Consider the following 21608-nt stretch of genomic DNA (forward strand, 5'->3'; position numbering starts at 1 on the left):
AACAGCGAAAGTCATTCTGATTAAAATCAAATGTGCACACACACTGTTAACCGATTGTATAATTAGGCCACTGAATTATGTATTAAAGGCCTCTTGACGGTTTTCATTCTGTGGTATAACATCATAGCGATGACAATGGAGGAAGAAATGATCCAATGCGGCTAAAGGAACACAGAACGGGTAAAGTATCGGACTGAAATGGAGGGGTCATTACAAGAGCAATGCTGCAATCTCGTCAACAGGCTGACTGTAATGACCAAGCAAAATAAATTCATTACAATGCATTTGAGGACATCTCATCCAGTCAATAAACCATTTAATATTCACTGTTACTGTTGACAAAAAACAGCAAATCAACTTTTCCTGACATTAACAAATGCCTATTTTCTCATTAATCAAAGGTGCACAATTGTTCACAACTAGACACCACTCTGCCACCATTTGGGTCCATATTCAAATGCCAGGTTGAAGCAGTTCACTTATGATTAATTGATTTCAATGGGAAAAGAAAGGCCAACATAGAAGGTGACACTAAGAGCACCATATGCTCATGAGGAGTAAAAGTGAATCGTTTAGTGAAACCAGAGAGACAATTGTGATTCAGACAGTACTTTCAGCAATCTTAAAGAAATGATTTCTCCTGAGAAGGTTGTGTCTTTAGGAGGACTAATTCCTTTCCATTGTTAAAATGAAATCTCACTGTCAAGCTTAGGAATGAAACAATCTTATGTGTTCCTAGTTTCTTTACGTCATCGACACCATTGATTTTAAGCATTAAACTTACTCTCATGTGGCACACAGAGGAATAGGTCATTCTTGACAAAATAACAGTTCTGTTATTGTGAGAAATTGTAAAAGTTCTAATTAAAAATATATTGTTAGAAGACAATATTAATTGTGACTGAAGCCATTCTATGTACATTTATTTAGCCTCTATATTTAATGAGAGAAAGACATTTGGAATAATTAAATATTACAGCCTTTCCATTCCCTTATATCTCTCAATTTGGGCAGCATGGTAGCAGAGTGGTTAGCACAATTGCGTCACAGCGCCAGCGTCCCAGGTTCGATTCCCAGCTTGGGTCAGTGACTGTGCGGAGTCTGCACGTTCTTCCCGTGTCTGTGTGGGTTTCCTACGGATGCTTCGGTTTCCTCCCACAGTCCAAAGATGTGCAGGTTAGGTGGATTGGTCATACTAAATTGCCCTTAGTGTCCAAAAAAAAAGTGTTAAGTGGGGTTACGGGGATAGGGTAGATGCGTGGGCTTCAGTAGGGTGCTCTTTATAAGGGCCTGTGCAGACTCGATGGGCTGAATGGCCTCCTTCTGGACTGTAAATTCTATGATTCTATGAATTTGTTTTATGGGCACGATACATCCAAAAGATTTCAGAGTCTGGTTTTGGGCATGTTTGGCAGTGTGTGCCATTCCGAGATTGACCCCCTATTCAACGGCACTTAGCCTTGAGGAGTTACTCCCTGTCGAGATCACACTGAGACAGATTTCCTGCACTGGGGGGGTGGAGCTTGCCAGCAGGACCAGCTCCTCACAGATCGGGGCGCTCTGATCTCTACACCAGCCCATTACTCTACTCACCCCCCCAGCCAGGAACACCCCATTCACCCACCCCCAACCTGTCCGTGGCCCCCTCAGATTCCCCCCACCTCCCCACAATTAATGGCTCATTCAAATATTATTATCTGGATCACGCACAGCAAGGGCCTAATACAGTGGGTCGAAAATAACTGGTTTGGTGACCCACGATTGACACGGTGCCCAGAGTGAAGCCTGATTTGTGGGCCTGTCCTGGGATTCACCTGTTAGCCGCATTTGCTGAGTCACGCCCTTTAGCTGTTTCTGCCATCAGCTTTTCCTCTGCATGCTTCCTCTGCTGTAAATTAATGGTTCTATCTCCTTATATTTATTTTTTTCTCTGGCATTTTGCTCTTTGTTTTACTGGTGATGAAGCTGGTTTCACGGAGCGCCACAAAATGGGTGATGGTGAATTGCAAACCTGTTTTACACTTCAAATCATCTTACCCAGAGCAGGAATGATGGTGAATTCACAATGGCTTGAGCTATGGCCAAATACTAATTTCATCCTGTTTCTAGTTTGCCCTTTATTTGCCAATATCCAGTGTTGTACCGTCCATTACATTTTGCGCGCTTCGGCAGCGTCATCGTGCCTGACGGTGTCGGGATGAGGCTGTTGAATCTTATGAGAGGCCTCTCATGAGATTTACAATGCTCAAAATGTCTCACGACAATTTTTAAAAAAATCTTTCAAATTAAGGGGCAATTTAGCGTTGCCAATCCATTTACTCTGCACATGTTTTGAGTTGTCAGGGTGAGACCCATGCAGACACAGGGAGAATGTGCGGACAGTGATCCAGGGCCGGGATCGAACCCAGGTCCTTGACACCGTGAGGCAGCAGTGCTAACCACTGCACCACCTTGCCGCCCTGTCTCGGGACAACTTAACGGAATCACGTGAGGTGTCGTGACCATAGAATTTACAGTGCAGAAGGAGGCCATTCGGCCCATCGAGTCTGCACCAGCTCTTGGAAAGAGCACCCCATCCAAACCCACACCTCCACCCTATCCTTGTAACCCATAAACCCCACCCAACACGAAGGGCAATTTTGGACACTAAGGGCAATTTAGCATGGCCAATCCACCTTACCTGCACATCTTTGGACTGTGGGAGGAAACCGGAGCACCCGGAGAAAACCCACGCACACACGGGGAGAACGTGCAGACTCCGCACAGACGGTGACCCAAGCCGGGAATCGAACTTGGGACGCTGGCGCTGTGAAGCAATTGTGCTAATCACTATGCTACCGTGCTGTGATCTGGATCTCGCCCTCACTGGGCGTGACCTGGATCTGTATACAAACGTGGACCAGGCGTAACGGTTCCTGGGGGGGTTTCTGAGGCCATTGAACACCCCTGGGTCATTGGAGACACCGGGGACAGGGCAGGGTGGCACCCTGGTTCTCCATCTGTCACCTTGGTGCATTGGCACTGCCAGCCTGGCTCCTTAGCACTGCCATCCATTTGACAGTGTCCCTCTGACACTGCCAGGGTACCCGGCACCACTGCCGGGGGCATTGCCTGGGTGCCAGTGCCAGGGATTGGGCCTGGGCCTGGGGGGCTCCCCAAGACTTGGGTGCAATGGGGTGGGGGGCTTTAAAAAGGGGATGGGGGAAGGCCTGAAAGGGAGGGAGGGAAAAGTTCGAGGCAGCCTTCCAAAATTGCGGCCCGATCAATGAGAAACCTTTCCTACTCTAAGTCCAAACCTGGCGGAGAGAATTTCCCCAAGGTCAAAAAAATAACAAAATGCCGTTGAATCGCGAGATGTTTCTCAGCACAGCAGTTGCCAAGAAACACACTAAACGCGCCCAAAACCTGACATAGAAGTTTTTCGGGAGAATCATGCCCATGTTTTCTATCGTTGCCATTTATAATTTTCTGCTTTCCTTGTTCGCTGAAACCATTCTCTCTTTCCATTTCATGCTCACATCACCTCCTGTCCTCATCTGTTTCCTCGACATTGCACACAAATACACCAGGAGAAGCTAGGTCGATTTTTGACAGGCAAGCAAGACAAGGATTATGGAAGTGGAGGGAGCAGACAGGAAACTGGAGTTGAGATGCCAACCAGATCGACCATGATTGTATCAAATGGCAGAGCAGGTTAGAAGGGCTGAATGGCCTACTGCTCTGTTATTATTGCTGTCATGGAATAATAATATAAATAGCTTCTGTTGCATCTCTCAGTACAAGCTTCATTTTACTTCAGTATGATAGCAAAATAAATTCCCAATCCATACAAACTATAAATAAATAATGCGAAAGTCAACAAAAGCAATACATTGATTGGCCAAGAATTTGCTGGATTGGGTCCTCTCGAGGCAAGTGCTGGGAATTCGATCTTTTCCTCACCTTACAGGTCACCTTTTTTTTCTGCTAGAAATGTGAATTGATGCAAGATTCACGTGGGACCCATGGACATTAAACCCAATGGTCTGTTCGCTTAAATAATGAATTTTAAGGATAGAGAAAGAAACAAAGCAGACAACAAACAAAATTGGGTGCATCAAAGTCCAATTAGGTATGAGAAGTACAGCGAGAGAAAGGTTTGGTTCAGAAAAAGAGGATGAAGAAACAGAAAGAAAGTTTGGGAAAACATAAAATTTATGCATTATAAAAACCTACAAGAACAATTTGCTAGCTGTACGAGTGAGACTTAATGTTCCCATTCTGGGGGGGGGGGGGGTTATTTTCCCATCCCATCCACAGCTGGTTTGGTGGCGGGGAAGAGCAGAGGGTCTAGTGCCAGGCAAAAAAATCAGAAACCCACCAGCATGGTTTTCAGTTCTCCCGATTGTGCGTTAATGGCCAGTTGGTTATCTTGCTGTCTGTCGAGTGGCGTGAATACCATTTGCATTTGTTTAAATCTCATGGCACTCATTAAAACGGCTGTTCACTGAAATCTCCATACGCCTTCCAATCTTGTGTTACGCCAGCGGAAAATCACGTCGGCCTCAAACCCCTTTGAAAATGCATGGCGTGCACAGATCAGACCGCAGTTCACTCGTCTCCTTTTGTTGCAAAGAATGCCATACTGCTGGGGCTGTCGGGTTGGCCTCCTTCAGCTCTTGGCCAACATTGTCCGCAAGGACAATACTGTGCTGTGGTAATCATACAAGCCTCCACTTTCAGATACTGACCAGTGCTGTGCCCGGGTTGGGGAGAGCAGAGGTCTTCTGCTCCAGGTGACTGACACTGGTGCCCGCAAGGACTCCACTGTGCTGCATTACTCAGGCAGAACTCCACTTTTGCGAACAGGCATTGTGACCGGAGGTGTGAAGGAAGGGTGTGGATGATGAACGCCAGAGAGGCAACACAAAGGGAAGGCTGTGTAAGGGCTCTTGAAGGAGAAGGCAGAAGAGTGAGGAGGTGGAGGAGGAGGAACAATGGAAGGCAGAGGGTAGACTGAGAGGTGGGAAGCTCACGTTTGAGAAGGGTTCATGAAACCCAGCAAACAAAGGGATGCCACATTTTTGACTGGGAGGCAATGGAACACACGTCACAATAGGAGAGGGGTGTTCATGTGACATAGGAAGGATTGTTGTTCTGGTTACCAGACATCTGTGACAGTCTCCTGAAGACTGGTGAGCTGGAGAGCGTGAGATGTATGTGTTGCACTGGCAAACAAATATGGCGGCCAGACCTTTGAACCCGCCAGCTGACGGCAGGCTGGCGAATCAGCTCCCAGCACATCAGCTGCTTTTTCCTGATACCCGCCTTTGCATAATTAATGAGCAACCAAGCAATGAATAGGGTGCGAGTTCCCACTATTCCAACCTGAGAGGGGGGTGGGTGGTAGAGGGTGCCTCCGAAACCACCTGTCGTAATGCTTAGCCTCATTAATGGAGAATTCCATCTGAGTCTCCAAGTTTGAATTTCATGTTAGGGCCATAAATTATATAATTACCAGGGTCCTTACAAAAAAGGAAATATAAGCCCTAATTATCTGCAGCAGATTCAGTCATATTAAATCCAACGATGCCCATGGTTTAACAGGGAGTTGTAAAGTTGTGACAGCAATTTGGAAAAATGGCATATCCTTACATTAACAAAAATTGTTGAGCTTTTCGCACACTGAGATTGCCGGGCGCCATGGGCTCACCATTATTTTGTTCAACTGGTCTATATTTTCTATAATGATAAAATATGACAATTATACCTGTTTCTTTGCCTCAGTGAGTGTTAATTTTCATAATTTAAGCTGGCTATTCAGAAATCTTCCTTTAACAATCTGTCTCATAATGGCCTGAAGTTTCTTGGATCACATTGACACAAAAATAGCACTGAAATTTAAAGCACTCTCTACCCCAATCTTGTGAAAAGATACTTATGCCCAATTTCCTGCTGAGTTCCTTTGCCTGCACAAAATGGCATAAAACATGTGCACGTTTTGCAGTATTACCCTGCATTTTAGTTTTTATATTCTAACTAGCTGAGCAGTAGCTTAAATGAATGGTTGGGTTGCTTTACAAGTAATAGCACAGAAACAGGCCATTGGTCAACAGGTTCAGACTGGTGTTTAAGGTCCCCTTGAATCTCTTCACATCCTTCATCAACATATCTTTCTATTCTTTTCTCCCTCATGTGTCAATCTAGCTTCCACTTCAATTAATCTATGCTGTTAACCTCAACTTCTACTTTTGGTAGTGAGTTCTACATTTTGTAGATGCTTTTTTCCTGAATTCTTGAATGGATTTATTGGTTACCCTTTTATAGTTATGCCCTTTGCTAATAAATTAAATTTGACTTTTCACCATGTTAATCCTTGATCAGTACAATTAATACAAGGTGGCAAAATCGGATTTTTAGAATAGCTATTGCCAGATCACATGGTTTCATGCAACCACTTCTATTGATGAATTGGAGAAATATTATTACTTTTAAGATATACTTCCAAATTTAAAGCCATTCTCAAAACAACAAGATAATCCGTGATTCTGATAATTCTGCTTCAGTTCTTTCGAAAAAAACCAAGGCCTGAATGTTTGTTATAAAAATGGCTGTGGAGGCATGGATCGAGAGATCGTACCCTGAACATGGCACCAACCATTTTTGAAGCAGGGCATCGAGGTGAAATGGGGGCAGGTGCTAAGTTTCACATCTATGGTTCACGGAGGCAGTTGCCCATATAAAACAGCAGTCACATCAGATTTTCATCAGCTAGGAGTAGGGAAACATGATATCTGCAGATTGGACATGGTAGGAGCAGATCTAAACTTTGTGGAGTTGCTTGGATCGGTGGAGCACCCTTTTGGGGAGGTAAGAAACCCTTTTCGATGTGTCCCTGGAACATGACTGGGGGAAGTAAGGTGCCCTTTGACAGAGGAAACATGTCCTTTGTGATTGTTAAAAATATTGTTAAAAGTATAAAAGTACACAAACTCATTGGGAATGTCAAAATCAACTGCCAAAATGAGCTACCAAAAGAAACTGTTAAGCTGTCAATGCATTTAAAATTCCTGTCCTTTAAATATTTGAATTTTTTTTTTTAAATATTGTTATTTCACTCATCCTATTTACATAATCCTGAGGGTTAACATTACTTGATTCATTCTAAATGGCTGATTTTACAATGTTCTATTATCATAGTAGGATGTCTCTCAGTTCATAATTTTATTGACAGCTCCAAGTGGTTACAGGCTCTTTGAAGTGGGTTTATGAATTCCAATGCATTTTATTTAAAGGTATTAAAGGATATCAAATGCAGTGAATTTATTTTATGAAATTGTTTTTGCTGAAATAGTGAATTCTTCAATAGACACTAAATAACTTAATTCTATCTCTTCTCAGCATGGGGCCCGAGGTCTGCCCATGATTAACATTAGGGTGTTTTGCATAATTGGTGTAAGAGCAAAGTGTGGTTGTTGGGGGACATGGGTTGGCATGAATTGTCACTAAATTGACATAGCGACTATAAAGGGCCAGCATTGGCCGGCACGGAGGGTTAATGTGGAGGCTATTAAGGTATGTGGGGAGCATGTGTGGGGCGAGGGCTGGAGGGCTGTTTATGTTTTATTGGGTTTTTTTATTCGACAGAGTGCCGACAGAGTATCATGGCAGGTCCTCTGCTCAGCCTGCCTCTGCTCCCAGCAGTCCCTGCACTGTTGCTGGTGCCACCTGTTGTGACTCCCATTTTAACCTGTCCTACCTACCCCCAAACCCACCAGACCAAAAATCTGACCTTCCGGGTAACTTACTCCTGGGTCACGGTTGCAGGGTCAGGAATTGTTCCGACTCTGCGCTCCCGGCCCGGGAGGGCAAATTGTGGCCCAAATGTTAATATGAAACTTCATGGGTACAGTTCCTTGAAATGACGCACCCTCTAATACAGTTCCGCAGAGAATTCTCTAGGTCGAGAAAATTACACATTCGGGAAGAATGCCAATTTAAGTAAGTTGATGGTGCACTGCAGGGCAACTTGAAAAAATATTTGTATCTTACGAGAAACAAAGTCATTTCTGTTTGACAGATAAAATAATCTAAATGGAATGAAATAACAAATGGCATTTTTGAACAAGAGTGTGTCTGCAGTCTTAAAAGTGTCTCTTTCCTAAAAGACAAAGTGGATTTCAAACTTAAGGTACATTTCCATTGTCAATTTATGAAGCCCCATTAAAAATATTCCTTTCCATTCAGTCTTGGCTACAATGAGCCCGAAAACAAATTGAAAGTAAGGATATTCACAAGACCAATAAAAAACTCCAATGTATCAACAATCAGCAATGATACCGTTGGTGTAGCACAGAACTACACTTGAATATTCTGACGCACACATGGTATCAAAGCTGAATGTTGATATGTAGAAGTTTTTTTAACCGAGTGGCTGATTTACCAGTAGATGATTCTGTAACATTTTCAGGCTCATGACGTGGATCGGTGTTAGATTTTCCAATTGCTGGTGAATGCAGGTGTTTAACCAGGGCTATTAGAGGAAACCCCATTGCTGTAATATTACATCAATTTCTCATTGTAGCTTAAAGGTCCTTGTAGACCACAGTCAGAAAGCAATAGACAATTTGTCTGCTAAACAGGTAAGGGAGTAAATTTATTATTTATGATTCATTCTTTCACGTATTAAACATGCATAAATACACTACCAGAGTTTTGTTCTGGATGTTGACAGAGCTTAATTGGCACATAGCAAGGAGTGATCCCACTTCAGTGCCAAGAAACCACACTGAACGTAGAAACAACTGCCAACTTGAAAATATTACTGTTGACCTTTAGCTTCTTACATTATCCCATGGCTTCCGCAGTGCCCATGATAGCTCCCTCGCACTAGACAAAAGAATTACATCGATACCACCAGGTGGAGAATCATGTTATCATTGGAGAGTTACCACTACATGTTTATTTTGCAGCAGACTGGCTGAAGGAACTCCCAGGGTAACCTTCATGGCAGTCACAAGCAGTCTCTCTCTTGTCAAATAAGTAGGTTAGGAAACAGAATATTTCAGAATTACAATCCAAAATAATTATTTTCTCTCCTTCTGGTCTGCAATCACAGTTGGCAAATCGTCAATGTTGCACAAAAGGATCCCTCTAACCGTTGCTCATATCTCCCTTCTCAGACCATGTATTTTCATATTTTCTGCGGGTTGAGAAAAGAATAAATCCTTTCAGATTAAAGGAGTGTTGCACGGTAGCGCTGCAGCAGTGGGCTGCAGGGTTGATCCCCCATGCCACTAAGCTCCCGATATTAGGAGTGCTGCTGTGGGGAGATTACAAAGACCTGAGGATCTGCACAGTGAAGGAACAAAATTAGAAGGATAGCCACCCCCAGGCCAGTGTGCTGCTCTTTTCAGCTGCTGGTGTTTGGCAGAGGCCTGGTTAAAGGTTGCCCACCTGACATTTCAGAAGTAATTGGTGCAACAAAAAAATATAAAGCAATTTCACATTCTCATGCATATTTAATAGCGTTATGAAAAATGTCAACACTAGGTGATGCAGTCCTGGTGATCCTGGAAAGTCGTGGCGATTGAGCCATAACATTTTGGAGTACAAAACAAGACCATTCGACTCTTAAGGCCAGATACTGAACTTGTTGGCCCGGAGAGGGGCAACAGCCGTGAATACTGGCTTATTGGTGGAACCGGCCATTAACATATCGTACAACTTTCATTTGCACTGGCGTCAACTGAAATGAAAATATGGACTAGCTTTTAAAATGAACAGCGTATTCCACAAGACCAATTTTATCACTAGGCAGGAAATTATCAGTGAGGCTCCTTGCTTGAGCAATTCAAAACCGACCACAATGCCACACAGTCTCCCCACAGCTTTGTATTTTGCTTTGCGTTATTGGTGATGTAGTTTTCCTTGAAAATATATAATGATCTCTGATTTAACCATCCCCTGTGATAAAACATTTCTGTGCCCTAATAATGCTTTGCACCAAGAAAGTTTCTCCTAACCTGTCTTCTCGCTCTCTCAGTAAAAATTATAAACTGACGATCCATCATTTCTGGCCCCTGCAACAAGAAGAAAGAGCACTTCTATCAAAAGCATTCAGAATTTTAAAAAATAACCTTCTCTGCTTCAGTGGAAATGGACCTCATATCACAAATCTTTTCTCATAATTATAGTTTCCTATCCTGGAATCATCCTGGTTTATCTATGCTGAACACTCTCTTATGGCTTTAATGTACTTTCTGTCACAGGATGACCAAACCACGCATGGTATACTAAGTGTGCCCAAACCAATGTTTTGTGTAAATGTACTGGTATTTCTTTCAATCTATTATCACTATTTCTAAAACCTAATGTTCTGTTGGCTTTTCTTAAGGCTTTATGCATCTTCAGTCAGGGAATCATGAAGGTGAGGGTGGGGCAGCACAGTAGCACTAGTGATTAGCGCTGTGTCTTCACAGCGCCAGGCTTCCGCTGGGTCACTGTTTGTGCGGAGTCTGCATGTTCTCCCGTGTCTGCGTGGGTTTCCTCCGGGTGCTCCGGTTTCCTCCCACAGTCCAAAGACGCGCAGGTTAGGTGGATTGGCCATGATAAATTGCCCTTAGTGACCACAAATCTCAGGAGGGTTTATTGGGTTACAGAGATAGGGTGGAAGTGAGGGCTTAAGTGGGTCAGTGCAGACTCGATGGGCCGAATGGCCTCCTTCTGCACTGTATGTTCTATGTTCTTTGTTCTATGATATCACTGGTTTGCACTGGGCACAAGGAACACCAATAAGCTGACGCACACAATATTTCTTTCTGGTTTCATTTAAATTAGTGCAGCTAACTGGGGACACCATCGGTGTGGCCCCTGGCAGATTGAATGCAATATAAATTCAAACCCACACGTAGGTCCAGAAAGGAAAGGGCAATCAAGAAACAAGGAGAGATGAGAGGTGATTCTAAAGAGGGAATGCTCCACCAGGCTAAAGTTCAGACATTGTTTTAGCTGGTAGCCTCCAGTACCGGCACAGGCATTGCACAGATCTTAAACTCTCCCCAGCCTCTCCCTGTCATGCAGCAGACGCAAAAGCACTGCACTACTGTCCATATACCTGTTGCAACCTTTGTGTCATAGAATCATCATATAATCCCTGCAGTGCAGAAGGAGGCCATTTGGCCCATCGAAGCTGCACTGACCCGTGGAAGGAGCACCGTACTTAGACCCATGCACCCACCCTATCCTCGTAATCCAGTAACCCCAGCTAACCTTTTGGATACTAAGGGGCAATTTAGCAGGGCTAATCCACCTAACCTGCACATCTTTGGACTGTGGGAGGAAACCGGAGCACCCGGAGGAAAGCCATGCAGACACAGGGAGAAAGTGCAAACTCGACATAGGCAGTTACCTGGAACAGTAAACGGACAGAGGCTGGAATTGAACCCTGCTCCCTGGCACTGTGAGGCAGCAGTGCTAACCACTGTGCCACCATCCCGCCCTCCCCTGTAATTTCTGTCAGGGTGCATCAACACTCTTTGCAAGTCCAGAAACTCCTGAAACACTCCAGATTATTCCAGACTTTTTGGTTTTGCAGCAATTCTTAAACATTACCTTACTTGCAATTTAGGTGTCTGGCCCTTTAAGAAACGTTCGTTAAGGGATCCGCTTGGAGCTTCACACTTGTTACTTGTTGAGTGATTGATGAATTTGTTGCTTAGAACTGGATGGTTCAAATTAGGCATCCTGGCATTGCATCAGCTGGTCAGGTTGGGCGATGTGAGGGTTGTGCACATTCACAGCCACATGTGCACAGCGGGTATACTGGGCAGTGTACCCTTTCCCAATAGAATATCATGTGTACAGTGCTGGAAACAGCCAGCAGCACCTTGTAGTCCAGCAAAGAAGGAAGTGAATAATGGCTTTCAACCTGTAGTTTCTGTTGTCCAATTTCATAAAACTACTATCACCTGAAAACAATCACTGGCCTGGGATTTGTGATTGTAATGACAGAATACGATCAACATTTGCTGCCATTACTCTGCAAAACTGACAGAAACCCCTGATGCTACATGCTCAATTAAACTTGGAAATCTGGTAATGATGTTGTTGCAGACTCGATGGGCCAAAGGGCCTTTTCTGCAGTGGGTGATTCTGTGGTTTTATGATTCCCTGCCCCTCCTCAGGTTCACGGTTGAACTACCTACAGATGACAATCAATCAGGGATCATTAAATTGACATGAATGTAAACTTTGTACTACTGTCCTCACAGTAAAAATGTTTTGACAACATTACGTTAAGTGAGTGACAGCTGCGTTTTTTTAATGTAGATTGTCATATTTACTCTTGAATAACCTCTCTGGTCCTGAAAAACTATTTTAATATTTTTAGAATGTCAAATCTTTCCATTCCATTATAAAAATCCATTAGATTTTTCAAAATGTGTGTGTGTATAATGTGTTTATATTTTTTCAATTTCTACTTCAATCCAATGTGTATGCTCCAATCTTTTCTATGTTTCTGTAAAACTGTGAGAAGGATAAAATCTGCTTCAAAAAAGAGGAACTACTGGAGATCTCAGCAGGTCTGACAGTGGAGAGAGAAGGGAGCTAACATTTTTGAGTCTGGATAACTCTTTGTCTAAGCTGGAGAGAATTAGAAATAGGATCAGATTTATACTGATTGTGGGGGAGCAGGGTGAAGTGGCTCTGGAAAGAGGGCTAGCGCTGGTGGAGATAGAAATAAAAATCTGCTTGCTACGTTCCTGGTTTGCTGTCTGTGAGAATTCCTCAACCTGATTGGCTGCATAGCATGCTTGGAGATATTTCCATGCTTGGAGATATTTCTGTTGCTGAGCATCTGAGCTGCCCAGAATGAAGTTAATGTCAGAAAAATTGAAAGTGACGCCATATAGCTCACTATATCTTCCGAGGTAGCTTTCTTAAAGTTCAGCAGTGAGCACTGTTACCATGCTCACTATGCAAAATCCAGGCCTATTAAATAATCTATGTTCCTTTAGTGATCAATTCCATCTATTTCTGCATCGCTTTGTAGAATGCATTTGAATTAGTCACATCAGGTTACATTTCTTTCAAAATATTATTGAACTTCATGGCATTCTTATGTATTGTACAAACTGAATATGAAACACATTTTATGTTTTATTATTCTGTCAGTGTAAATGTAAATTTCAGATGGATATTTGTGAAACTCGAAAATGACCATAAAACGATTTGTAGCAGCACATTCTGTTCTAGAATTAATTCCAAGACAGGATTAAAGTTTCACCAGGAACTACATGTGCACAGAATAAATAAGACATTTCATTAATGAAGGTGCATTCCAGGCATCCCTTCACCTGGTCATCACAATGGAGCTGCGATCCTGGTGCTTGTGAATGTAGAGTTGCTCATACTTGCAGAAGTGATGTACCTCACCATTGCCAATGAGACACGTCCTGACTTTCTGGACCCCGTCATGGTGGGTCTGGCCGTGGAGATTCAGCGGCCCAGCCAAAAGACCATGGGCTGGATTCTCCGATTTGGAGACTATGTCCCCACGCTGGCATGGGAATGGTGGTGTTTTACACCTGAAAAACTGTCGCGCAATGGCCACCGATTTCCCCGTATTGCTGGGGGCTAGCAGGACAGCAGCGTAGAGCACCCAGCTTTAGCTGCCGACATGCCCCAGAGAATTGCCGGGTCTGTGGGCGCGCATGCGCACGGCGGCGACCTGCATCGGCCAAGCTATTATTCATGGCGGGTGCTACACGCAGACCCGGCCCCCAAAATATTCCCCCCACTTCGGCCAGCTCCGCACCCTGGACCCCCCGCCACCCCCCCCCACCCCCTACTCCCATCACAGTGCCCCCCGACAACACGTGTCCCACGCCAATGTGCTCATATAGAAGCTTCTGGAACTGCCAATATTTATCTGAAAAGGGACACCGATGAACTGACAAGATGGCTGCCGAGTGGATCAGGTGCAACTTTGCAACTTCAGCACAGATTATCAAGCTTCTGGTAAATTCCGAAGCAAATCATAATGTGTGGGGTCTCCCCTTGAATGGGCACGCCCAGATAGTGTTGCTTTGCGGAATTCATGCCTGCAATTGTTTGAAGCTTACTCCAAAACAGAGTCAATTGATTCCAATACTCCACTCCATATCCCAGATTTCCGCTCCCAGGTCGGGTGCACACAGAGGGGAATTTTCAGTCATGGTGGATCCGGGGAGGATTAGTGGAGGGGTCAGCTAGGAAGAATTGAGGAGGATGCTGGGTGTGGAGGCAGAAGAGAGAAGGCCTGTCTTCCAAAAATTTTAAATAAAGATTAAAATATTGACTATGCCTCCGGCCCTCACCCCTCAATTCCACACACTCCACTTGCCCCATTCATAATAACCCATGCCACATCATGCTCCCACCCAGCCCATAACCTCTCACCCTTGATACCAAACAATGTCCCCACCAACCCCGTAACCTCTCACATTATTCATCCCAACCAATGCCACCTTAGCGTCTCATATTCTCCATGCTAACAATGCCGCAACCACTTTCCGCAACCCTTTTTAGACTTTTGCCAACTTGGAGCCAATGCTTGCCCCCACCCAACATTCTTTGCTCTTACATTGACCATGCCAAATCACATAGTACTCACCATGAGAAGACCTCAAAGCCAGTGCAGAGATGGGATAAAATAAAGTTCTACAAAATAAAGTTCTAAATGCAGACTTCACTGTATTATAAAAAAAGTTTATTCAGAAAAACCCCTTTACTACATTTCTATTCCTTCAATTACATAACAGCAATCATTTTATTCAAGTGCTCAATCCGTTATAACAAACAACAAGCATTGGGGCTCATAGATGAACATCAATGAATCTCTAACCACTTACAGCTATCCACCGATCTGTAAAATGGCAGATACCCTACTGTGATAATGGGTGGTTGTGAAACCAGTAATAAAGCATTAGTTCTGTATAGAAAGCCCTCAGACTGATGTCAATAGGCAGAGTGAAATAGCAAACAATTAAAAGAAAAAACCCTATGCATTCCTTCAAAGATTTAAAGGAAAGTACCTGAAGGCCTTGACATCTTGACAAGTCTCTTTGACAGATGCTGCTGATAGTTTTGAGAGTTGCTTTTGACTGTCTTTTGTTAGTTCCAAAGAGCGTGACAGTAATGGGTTCATGCATTTCCTGTGCATACTTATGCTGACTTTTAACAGTTCCACAGAGCACCTGACTTGCCCCAAATGGCATCAAATGGTTTGTCCATAAGGTGTCCCGGGACCAATTTCAAAGGGATATCATACCTCTCCACAGGCTAGCCATATAAAGCCAAAAAGTTCAGACCTGACCTTACCTTATTAATATACACATTTCAGGTTTCACACTCATGACCTACCAAAACCCCACCTGAATGGAGTTAACTGATTATTTGCCTCAGCGAATCATGCATGTACCCTTCCCCTCAATCCCAACCCCACAAGAATGGGAAATGCCATGTTTAGGGGTAGGACTTCTGGTTTTTGGACATCCTTGATATTTTCACCATTGTGGAGAGCCTCTCTGTTGTGGAAGAATTATGGGCTGTTGTTCCCAGGTTTGCAATACAACAAGGAAAAGCTACCAAGACCTTGCCCACATATGATGAAATTCCACCTTATATTGAATATCAATGTTCGTTGACCATGTGATTGACACTGGTGCTCTGATGCTGAAAGACAGCCATTTATCCCCAATTGTATATCAATGGATGTTGCACATGTGATTGAAACTGGTTCTCTGACACTGAAATAATTTATCCAAAAACTCACAAGCTACCTGGGCAACCATGCAGAATGACACCGAAAATACATTAGCCGCAGAGAAAGGCTGCGTCATCTTTGCTTTTAAGAGCTGAGAAGCTCAAATGTATTTTAAAACTACCCTCAGATTGTCCCCAAAGCTCCACACCCACCTGTAAATAAATTGCACCTCTTGATAGGGTGCAGCACGGTAGCACGGTGGTTAGCATAATTGCTTCACAGCTCCAGGGTCCCAGGTTCGATTCCCGGCTGGGTCACTGTCTGTGCGGAGTCTGCGCGTCCTCCCCGTGTGTGTGTGGGTTTTCTCCGGGTGCTCCGGTTTCCTCCCACAGTCTAAAGATGTGTGCATTAGGTGGATTGGCCATGCTAAATTTCCCGTAGTGTCCTAAAAAGTAAGGTTGGGGGGGGGGTTGTTGGGGGTATAGGGTGGATACGTGGGTTTGAGTAGGGTGATCATGGCTCGGCACAACATCGAGGGCCGAAGGGCCTGTTCTGTGCTGTACTGTTCTATGTTCTATGTTCTATGATACAATGGCCAGGTGCCTGTCGAAGTGACCTGTTGAACAGTCTTCTCTTGGAAGGAAACCTTCAGTTAATCTGGATATCTGATCCCAGCTATCTAAACACAACTGAACTCAGGAGAGCAAAACGCTCCTTCTTCATTGGATGTAACTAAATCAGAAGAACAGTTAAATATTCCTCTGTTTTTGATATGTGGAGAAGTGCTCTACCTTCTTTAATTGTATCTTTCTTGATCGTAACTGACAAAGCGTTTAGAGAACCTTCGGGGTGAGTGTGCAAATAGATTGTCCTCTTTGCTTAAACCCACAAAGCTCTGTTGTTGGTGCTACTTAAATTGACCACACATTAACGGAGCTACAGAAACACACAGATCTACCATTTCAAAAATAAACGAGACTGATTGGGCACAGAAGGGAAAGGAATTGACCTTTTTGCTTTTTCTCTACTCCCCTGTCTATAACAGGATGAAGAGTCACATGGTGACAAAGGGAGTCAGAGCTCTCTGGCTAATTCCTCTCCTTCTTTAACTAAGACAACTTTGGCAGTGGTCGTACCCCTCCACTGGCTCAGATCATCCAATTCATCATGACCTAGGGATCAAACAAAGGACGTTTTGAGTTCACATGGCTCAGTGCCATGTTGGGTGGTGTATTTATTCACCAAGGAAACAAAAGTTTGAGCTTAACTGTGATGCCTAACTTGCAACTGGTTAAGAATTATGCAGGTCGAATGTATCTCTTTATCTTAACACTCATTACTTAATGATTCACACACTATGAAGCAAAATGTTCAGATGTCACCAATGCTACTATTTTATCATAATGTGAGTATTCATATTTATTGATAATTTTCTTAGCTCTGTTCTTTTTGCGACCTGTACAGAACCAGGGAGGGATTGTATTAAATATATTGTTCCAATCCTTATGCAGAACAAAACACAGTCAATGATCTGCTAAGACCTTTGTTTTATTTAAATTAATAAAACATTGTGAATTAGGCAAAAATAATTAATAGAATTTTAATGTTATCCCAAGAGATATAAAATATAGCAGGGCAGAGATAATGATAAGCCTGCATAAAAGCTGAACAAGGCTCCAGTTAGAGCACTACCTACAGTATTGGGATCCAGACTAAAGGTTAATGAGATATGAGAGCAGGGTGGGTAAATGCTCGAGTAGATGCTAAAGGTCAAAACAGACGGTCTGGGCTGAACGACCTGTCTCTGTATTGCAACTTCTGTGTATCCGAAGCAGACTCTACAACTTCCAGTTTAATAGTTCCAGGATAATACATAATTTGCAGTTTGTTACAAAATAGTAACACACAGAAGAGTTGAGATGATGTCAAAAACTGAAAGTCTAACATAAGCGGTCTACAAATATTATCTAAAGCCTGAAATGTAACACTGCCTTGCAACCTACTCCAGAGTGTAACTCTGTGCAATGTGTAGGCAACATATTTCCTTATTCCAATTCTGTCTCGGATAGAAATAAATATAGGGCGAGATCTACTGGCCGCATTGCGCGTCAAAAAGCAGCACGGGGCGGCCGGTAGATGTCGGGAGATCCCATTTCCAGATCTACCCGGCCAGCCATGCCTCGTGGGATCTAACGTAATCTCACATGATGTTGCAATGTTTTGGCAAATCTGTTCGTCTCACTCTAATATGCATTCCTGAGATAACCAAGGTGTGGGAGGTAACCCCCTTCCTTGCCTTGGAGAGCTCGGTAAGCGGCGTTCAGTTTTTGGTCTCCACAGATGGAACAGCACTGGTGGGGGTCTCCTAGGATATCCGAGGTCCCCAGTTGCTTGCCCTCCGGCCAGGGTAGCACCCTGGCACTGCTGGTGCCACAGGGATACTCTGGCACTGCTGGCCTTGCATCTTGGCAGTGCCAGCCTGGCACCCTGAGTGCTACCTGGGTTCCAGCTGGCAGGGGCATTGCCAAGGTGCCAAGCTGGCATTTATCACATGGCGGGGATCAGGCCGGGGGGGGGGGGGGGGGTGCCCTGCGCAGGTGTGGCGAGGTGCTGGGGTGGCTGAGGAACCCTTGTACGTGAGTTGGGGCTTGGAGGCGGTACTGGGTTTGCATTGTGGGCTCGCTCGATCGGGACACCATTTAAAAATGGAATCCCGATCTCTCCCTGCACCGAGTGGTTCCGGCGAGTGGATCTGCTCAGTGCAGGGAATCGAGCTAAATGAGGCATAGGCTGTGCATTCCCAGCTGAGGCCTCTGATCTGCCTGCCTGGATAGAGGGGTGCTTCTCAACAGTCCGAGAACCGGGAAACAATGTTTCTACAGCATGCAAGAAACAATACTTTTCACTGTATACTAATATATGTGACAATAATAAATCAAATCAAACACCCAGCTAATTGTGTGCTACGGGACTCTGTTCCCATTCAGGTAGATCACAGCCATAGCCCACAAACTACCCTGGTGAGGATAGAATTTCTTTTCATATCAGCTTAGTACTAATGGCATGAAACATGTAAGGTGCATCCTGGCATCACCTGCACAATTTATCAGGAGACATTTCTCAACTGGCACACACCAGTACTTCCTTGACCCACCCATTCACCTCAGACACCAAATAATCTTTAAAATGTTCTCCTGAAACAGAAACTGATGGCTGCAAACATGATGGCAGGATATTATATATCGCAGCAGACAGACAATCTTCTTCTAGTGCCTGCGATTTCAAAGTTTTGATCAGATTTTGCACTTATCAAGATGAGGAATGTCACTGCTGGGAACGGAAAACCTTTTTCTTTCAGAAAACTAAGTGTCAGCATCGGGCAATCCAAGTTAAGTGTAACACGGGTTCGCTGAAAGAAAGCTTCTTGTAATCTGCATAACAACTGCTCACACTTAGCACTCGCAATTAACGTGCATGATTCAGGAGGCTCAGAAAAGAGTTTGACTTCTTCTCCATGAATCATAAATAGTGCAAAGTTACTCATTATGAATGAATCACAAGTGGTATTTCTCTGAAGCAAACTTCACCACTCATGTATATCATGAGATGCAGACAGGCAGTGATTGATACACAGGATAACTAATGAACACACACGACACAGAACAACCAATCACCAGACAGGATACCACCACTATAAAGCCCACAGGGCATTAAGGCTCTCCCTCTCTCACAGGACACGGCTAGAGAGATAGTCGCAGTGCACAGGCCAATGAACATCATCACCATGTGGTAGAGAGCTAGTCTGGTCAAGCCAGTAGGAGGTTATCAGTTAGGTTAATAGAGTGTCAACCCTACAGCAGATTATGTACAACAATCAACAGGTTCAATAAAACAGCGTTGGACCATCTCCTGTGTCAGAAGCCTGTTTTTCGCTTTACTGCATCCAGTTGCAGTCTATGTTAGACCAGCACAGATAACACATCGGGCAGCACAGTAGCATTGTGGATAGCGCAATCGCTTCACAGCTCCAGGGTCCCAGGTTCGATTCCGGCTTGAGTCACTGTCTGTGCGGAGTCTGCACATCCTCCCCATGTGTGCGTGGGTTTCCTCCGCGTGCTCCGGTTTCCTCCCACAGTCACAAAGACGTGCAGGTTAGGTGGATTGGCCATAATAAATTGCCCTTAGTGTTGGGTGGGGTTACTGGGTTATGGGGAGAGGGTGGAGGTGTTGACCTTGGGTCGGGTGCTCTTTACAAGAGCCGGTGCAGACTCAATGGGCCGAATGGCCTCCTTCTGCACTGTAAATTCTATGAAATCTATGAAATCACCCCCACCCCCCTCCCACTGGCATGGTACCAAGGCAGATATTCTTTTCCTCCATATCTTCCTCATCAAGCCTCCGACAGTGATCAGTGAGCACTAATGGGGCTGAAACAAGGGAAGTTGGGAGTTAAGGATGTGTACTCACTAAAATTTGAACCAATACTCTCCAAGCTCAGGACAGCTAGAACCTCACAATCAAGGCAGGAAAGAAGGATACTTTCATCTGACCAGCCTCAGCGACATATGAACCCAAGGGTTTGCTCAAAAGCATTATTCAAACCAAAATGTATTCGTACAGAATGTTGGTTTGGCCACCCTTGAAGAACTTTGTGTAGCTCTGGTCTCCACATTATAAAACATGGGAGAAAGAGCAGAAAAGATTCACAAGGAAGTTATTAGAATTCAGAAGATCCAACTGTCAGGAAATATTGAGCGGACTACCATTATTTCCACTGGAAAGAAGACCAAGAAGACTTAAAAATTATGAAGGGGTTCGAGAAGCATAAATGTGGATAAATGATTTCTACTCATGGATGTGTCCAGAAGACATGGCGACAAATATATGGTAATCATTAGAAAAACACTATTTACACAGAGAACAGTGGTCGTTGATGCCACATGGAGTAAAAGATGCAGATAGTGTTGATTCATATACATAAAAACATAAGAACTAGGAGCAGGAGTAGGCCATCTGGTCCTTCGAGCCTGCTTCGCCATTCAATGAGATCATGGCTGACCTTTTGTGGACTCAGCTCCACTAAAGGGGATTCCTGCTGTATCCATTAAGGGGAATTCCTGCTGTATGCATCAGAAAGAAGGGAACAGAGAGACATCGGAGCAGGTTGGGAATAGGTAATTAGGGTAGGAGGACTATAAACATAGACCGGTCCATTTCTGTGCTTCAGATTTTATGTAATTCTATGTACATAATTAAATCATTAACATTAGTAAAAATTAAACTTATGAATACCAAACAGGTGATACCATCCAACAAGATCACTGTAGTGAATGCAAATATTGTAACAGGGTTATCTTAAAAATATGGTGCATTCTCAGAGGCAGGGACAATTTTAAAGGGGTCCATCATTATCGTTGGAAGATCTTACACATCTCTTGGAATGTGGGATCAGTAGTGGTCCATTCAATCCTTCAAACCTATAACTACCACCCATGTCGTTACATTTACTGTTCCGCTATGCTGCCATGGTTTGCATTCTGTCTGTTTTCCTTTTGCTACTCCAGATTCCACTGTTTCCTTAAGTTTTCAAAACTGATTGTAAGGTGGTTGAGTCGCCGAATCTCCCGCGGCAGGTCCAGCCATAGGGTTTCAAACTCCACGGCGCCATATTTACAGTGCAACAATAAATGTAATCCTATTCAATTAGGTCATGGCTGACCTGCACCTCAACTTCAGCCATCCACCCTTGTTCTGTCTCCATTAACACCCTTGCCTAACAAATAACTACCAACCTCAGTCTGGAGAACTCCAATTATCCCACAGCCCACAGATTATCATTTGTTAACAGTAAAGCAAAGGGCCTGATTAATACTTTCTCAGT

The 21608-nt window shown here is 43.9% G+C and overlaps 1 protein-coding gene across 10 annotated transcripts in view; it reads right to left on the bottom strand.

The window, feature by feature from the left end:
* The window catches only part of rbfox1 (RNA binding fox-1 homolog 1), a 2164526-nt gene that overhangs the window by 649584 nt on the left and 1493334 nt on the right, over positions 1 to 21608 (bottom strand). For 3 of the 10 annotated variants that reach the window (XM_038821058.1, XM_038821055.1, XM_038821053.1), the window contains exon 3: positions 10005 to 10061. The exons of the other annotated variants lie outside the window; for them this stretch is intronic. In XM_038821058.1, coding sequence (XP_038676986.1) covers positions 10005 to 10061 — 57 coding nt within the window. The remainder of the gene's footprint in view (positions 1 to 10004; positions 10062 to 21608) is intronic. 10 annotated transcript variants of the gene reach the window in all.

Source organism: Scyliorhinus canicula, chromosome 15 (genome assembly GCF_902713615.1).
Source record: "Scyliorhinus canicula chromosome 15, sScyCan1.1, whole genome shotgun sequence".
In the NCBI taxonomy this organism is placed as follows: domain Eukaryota; kingdom Metazoa; phylum Chordata; class Chondrichthyes; order Carcharhiniformes; family Scyliorhinidae; genus Scyliorhinus; species Scyliorhinus canicula.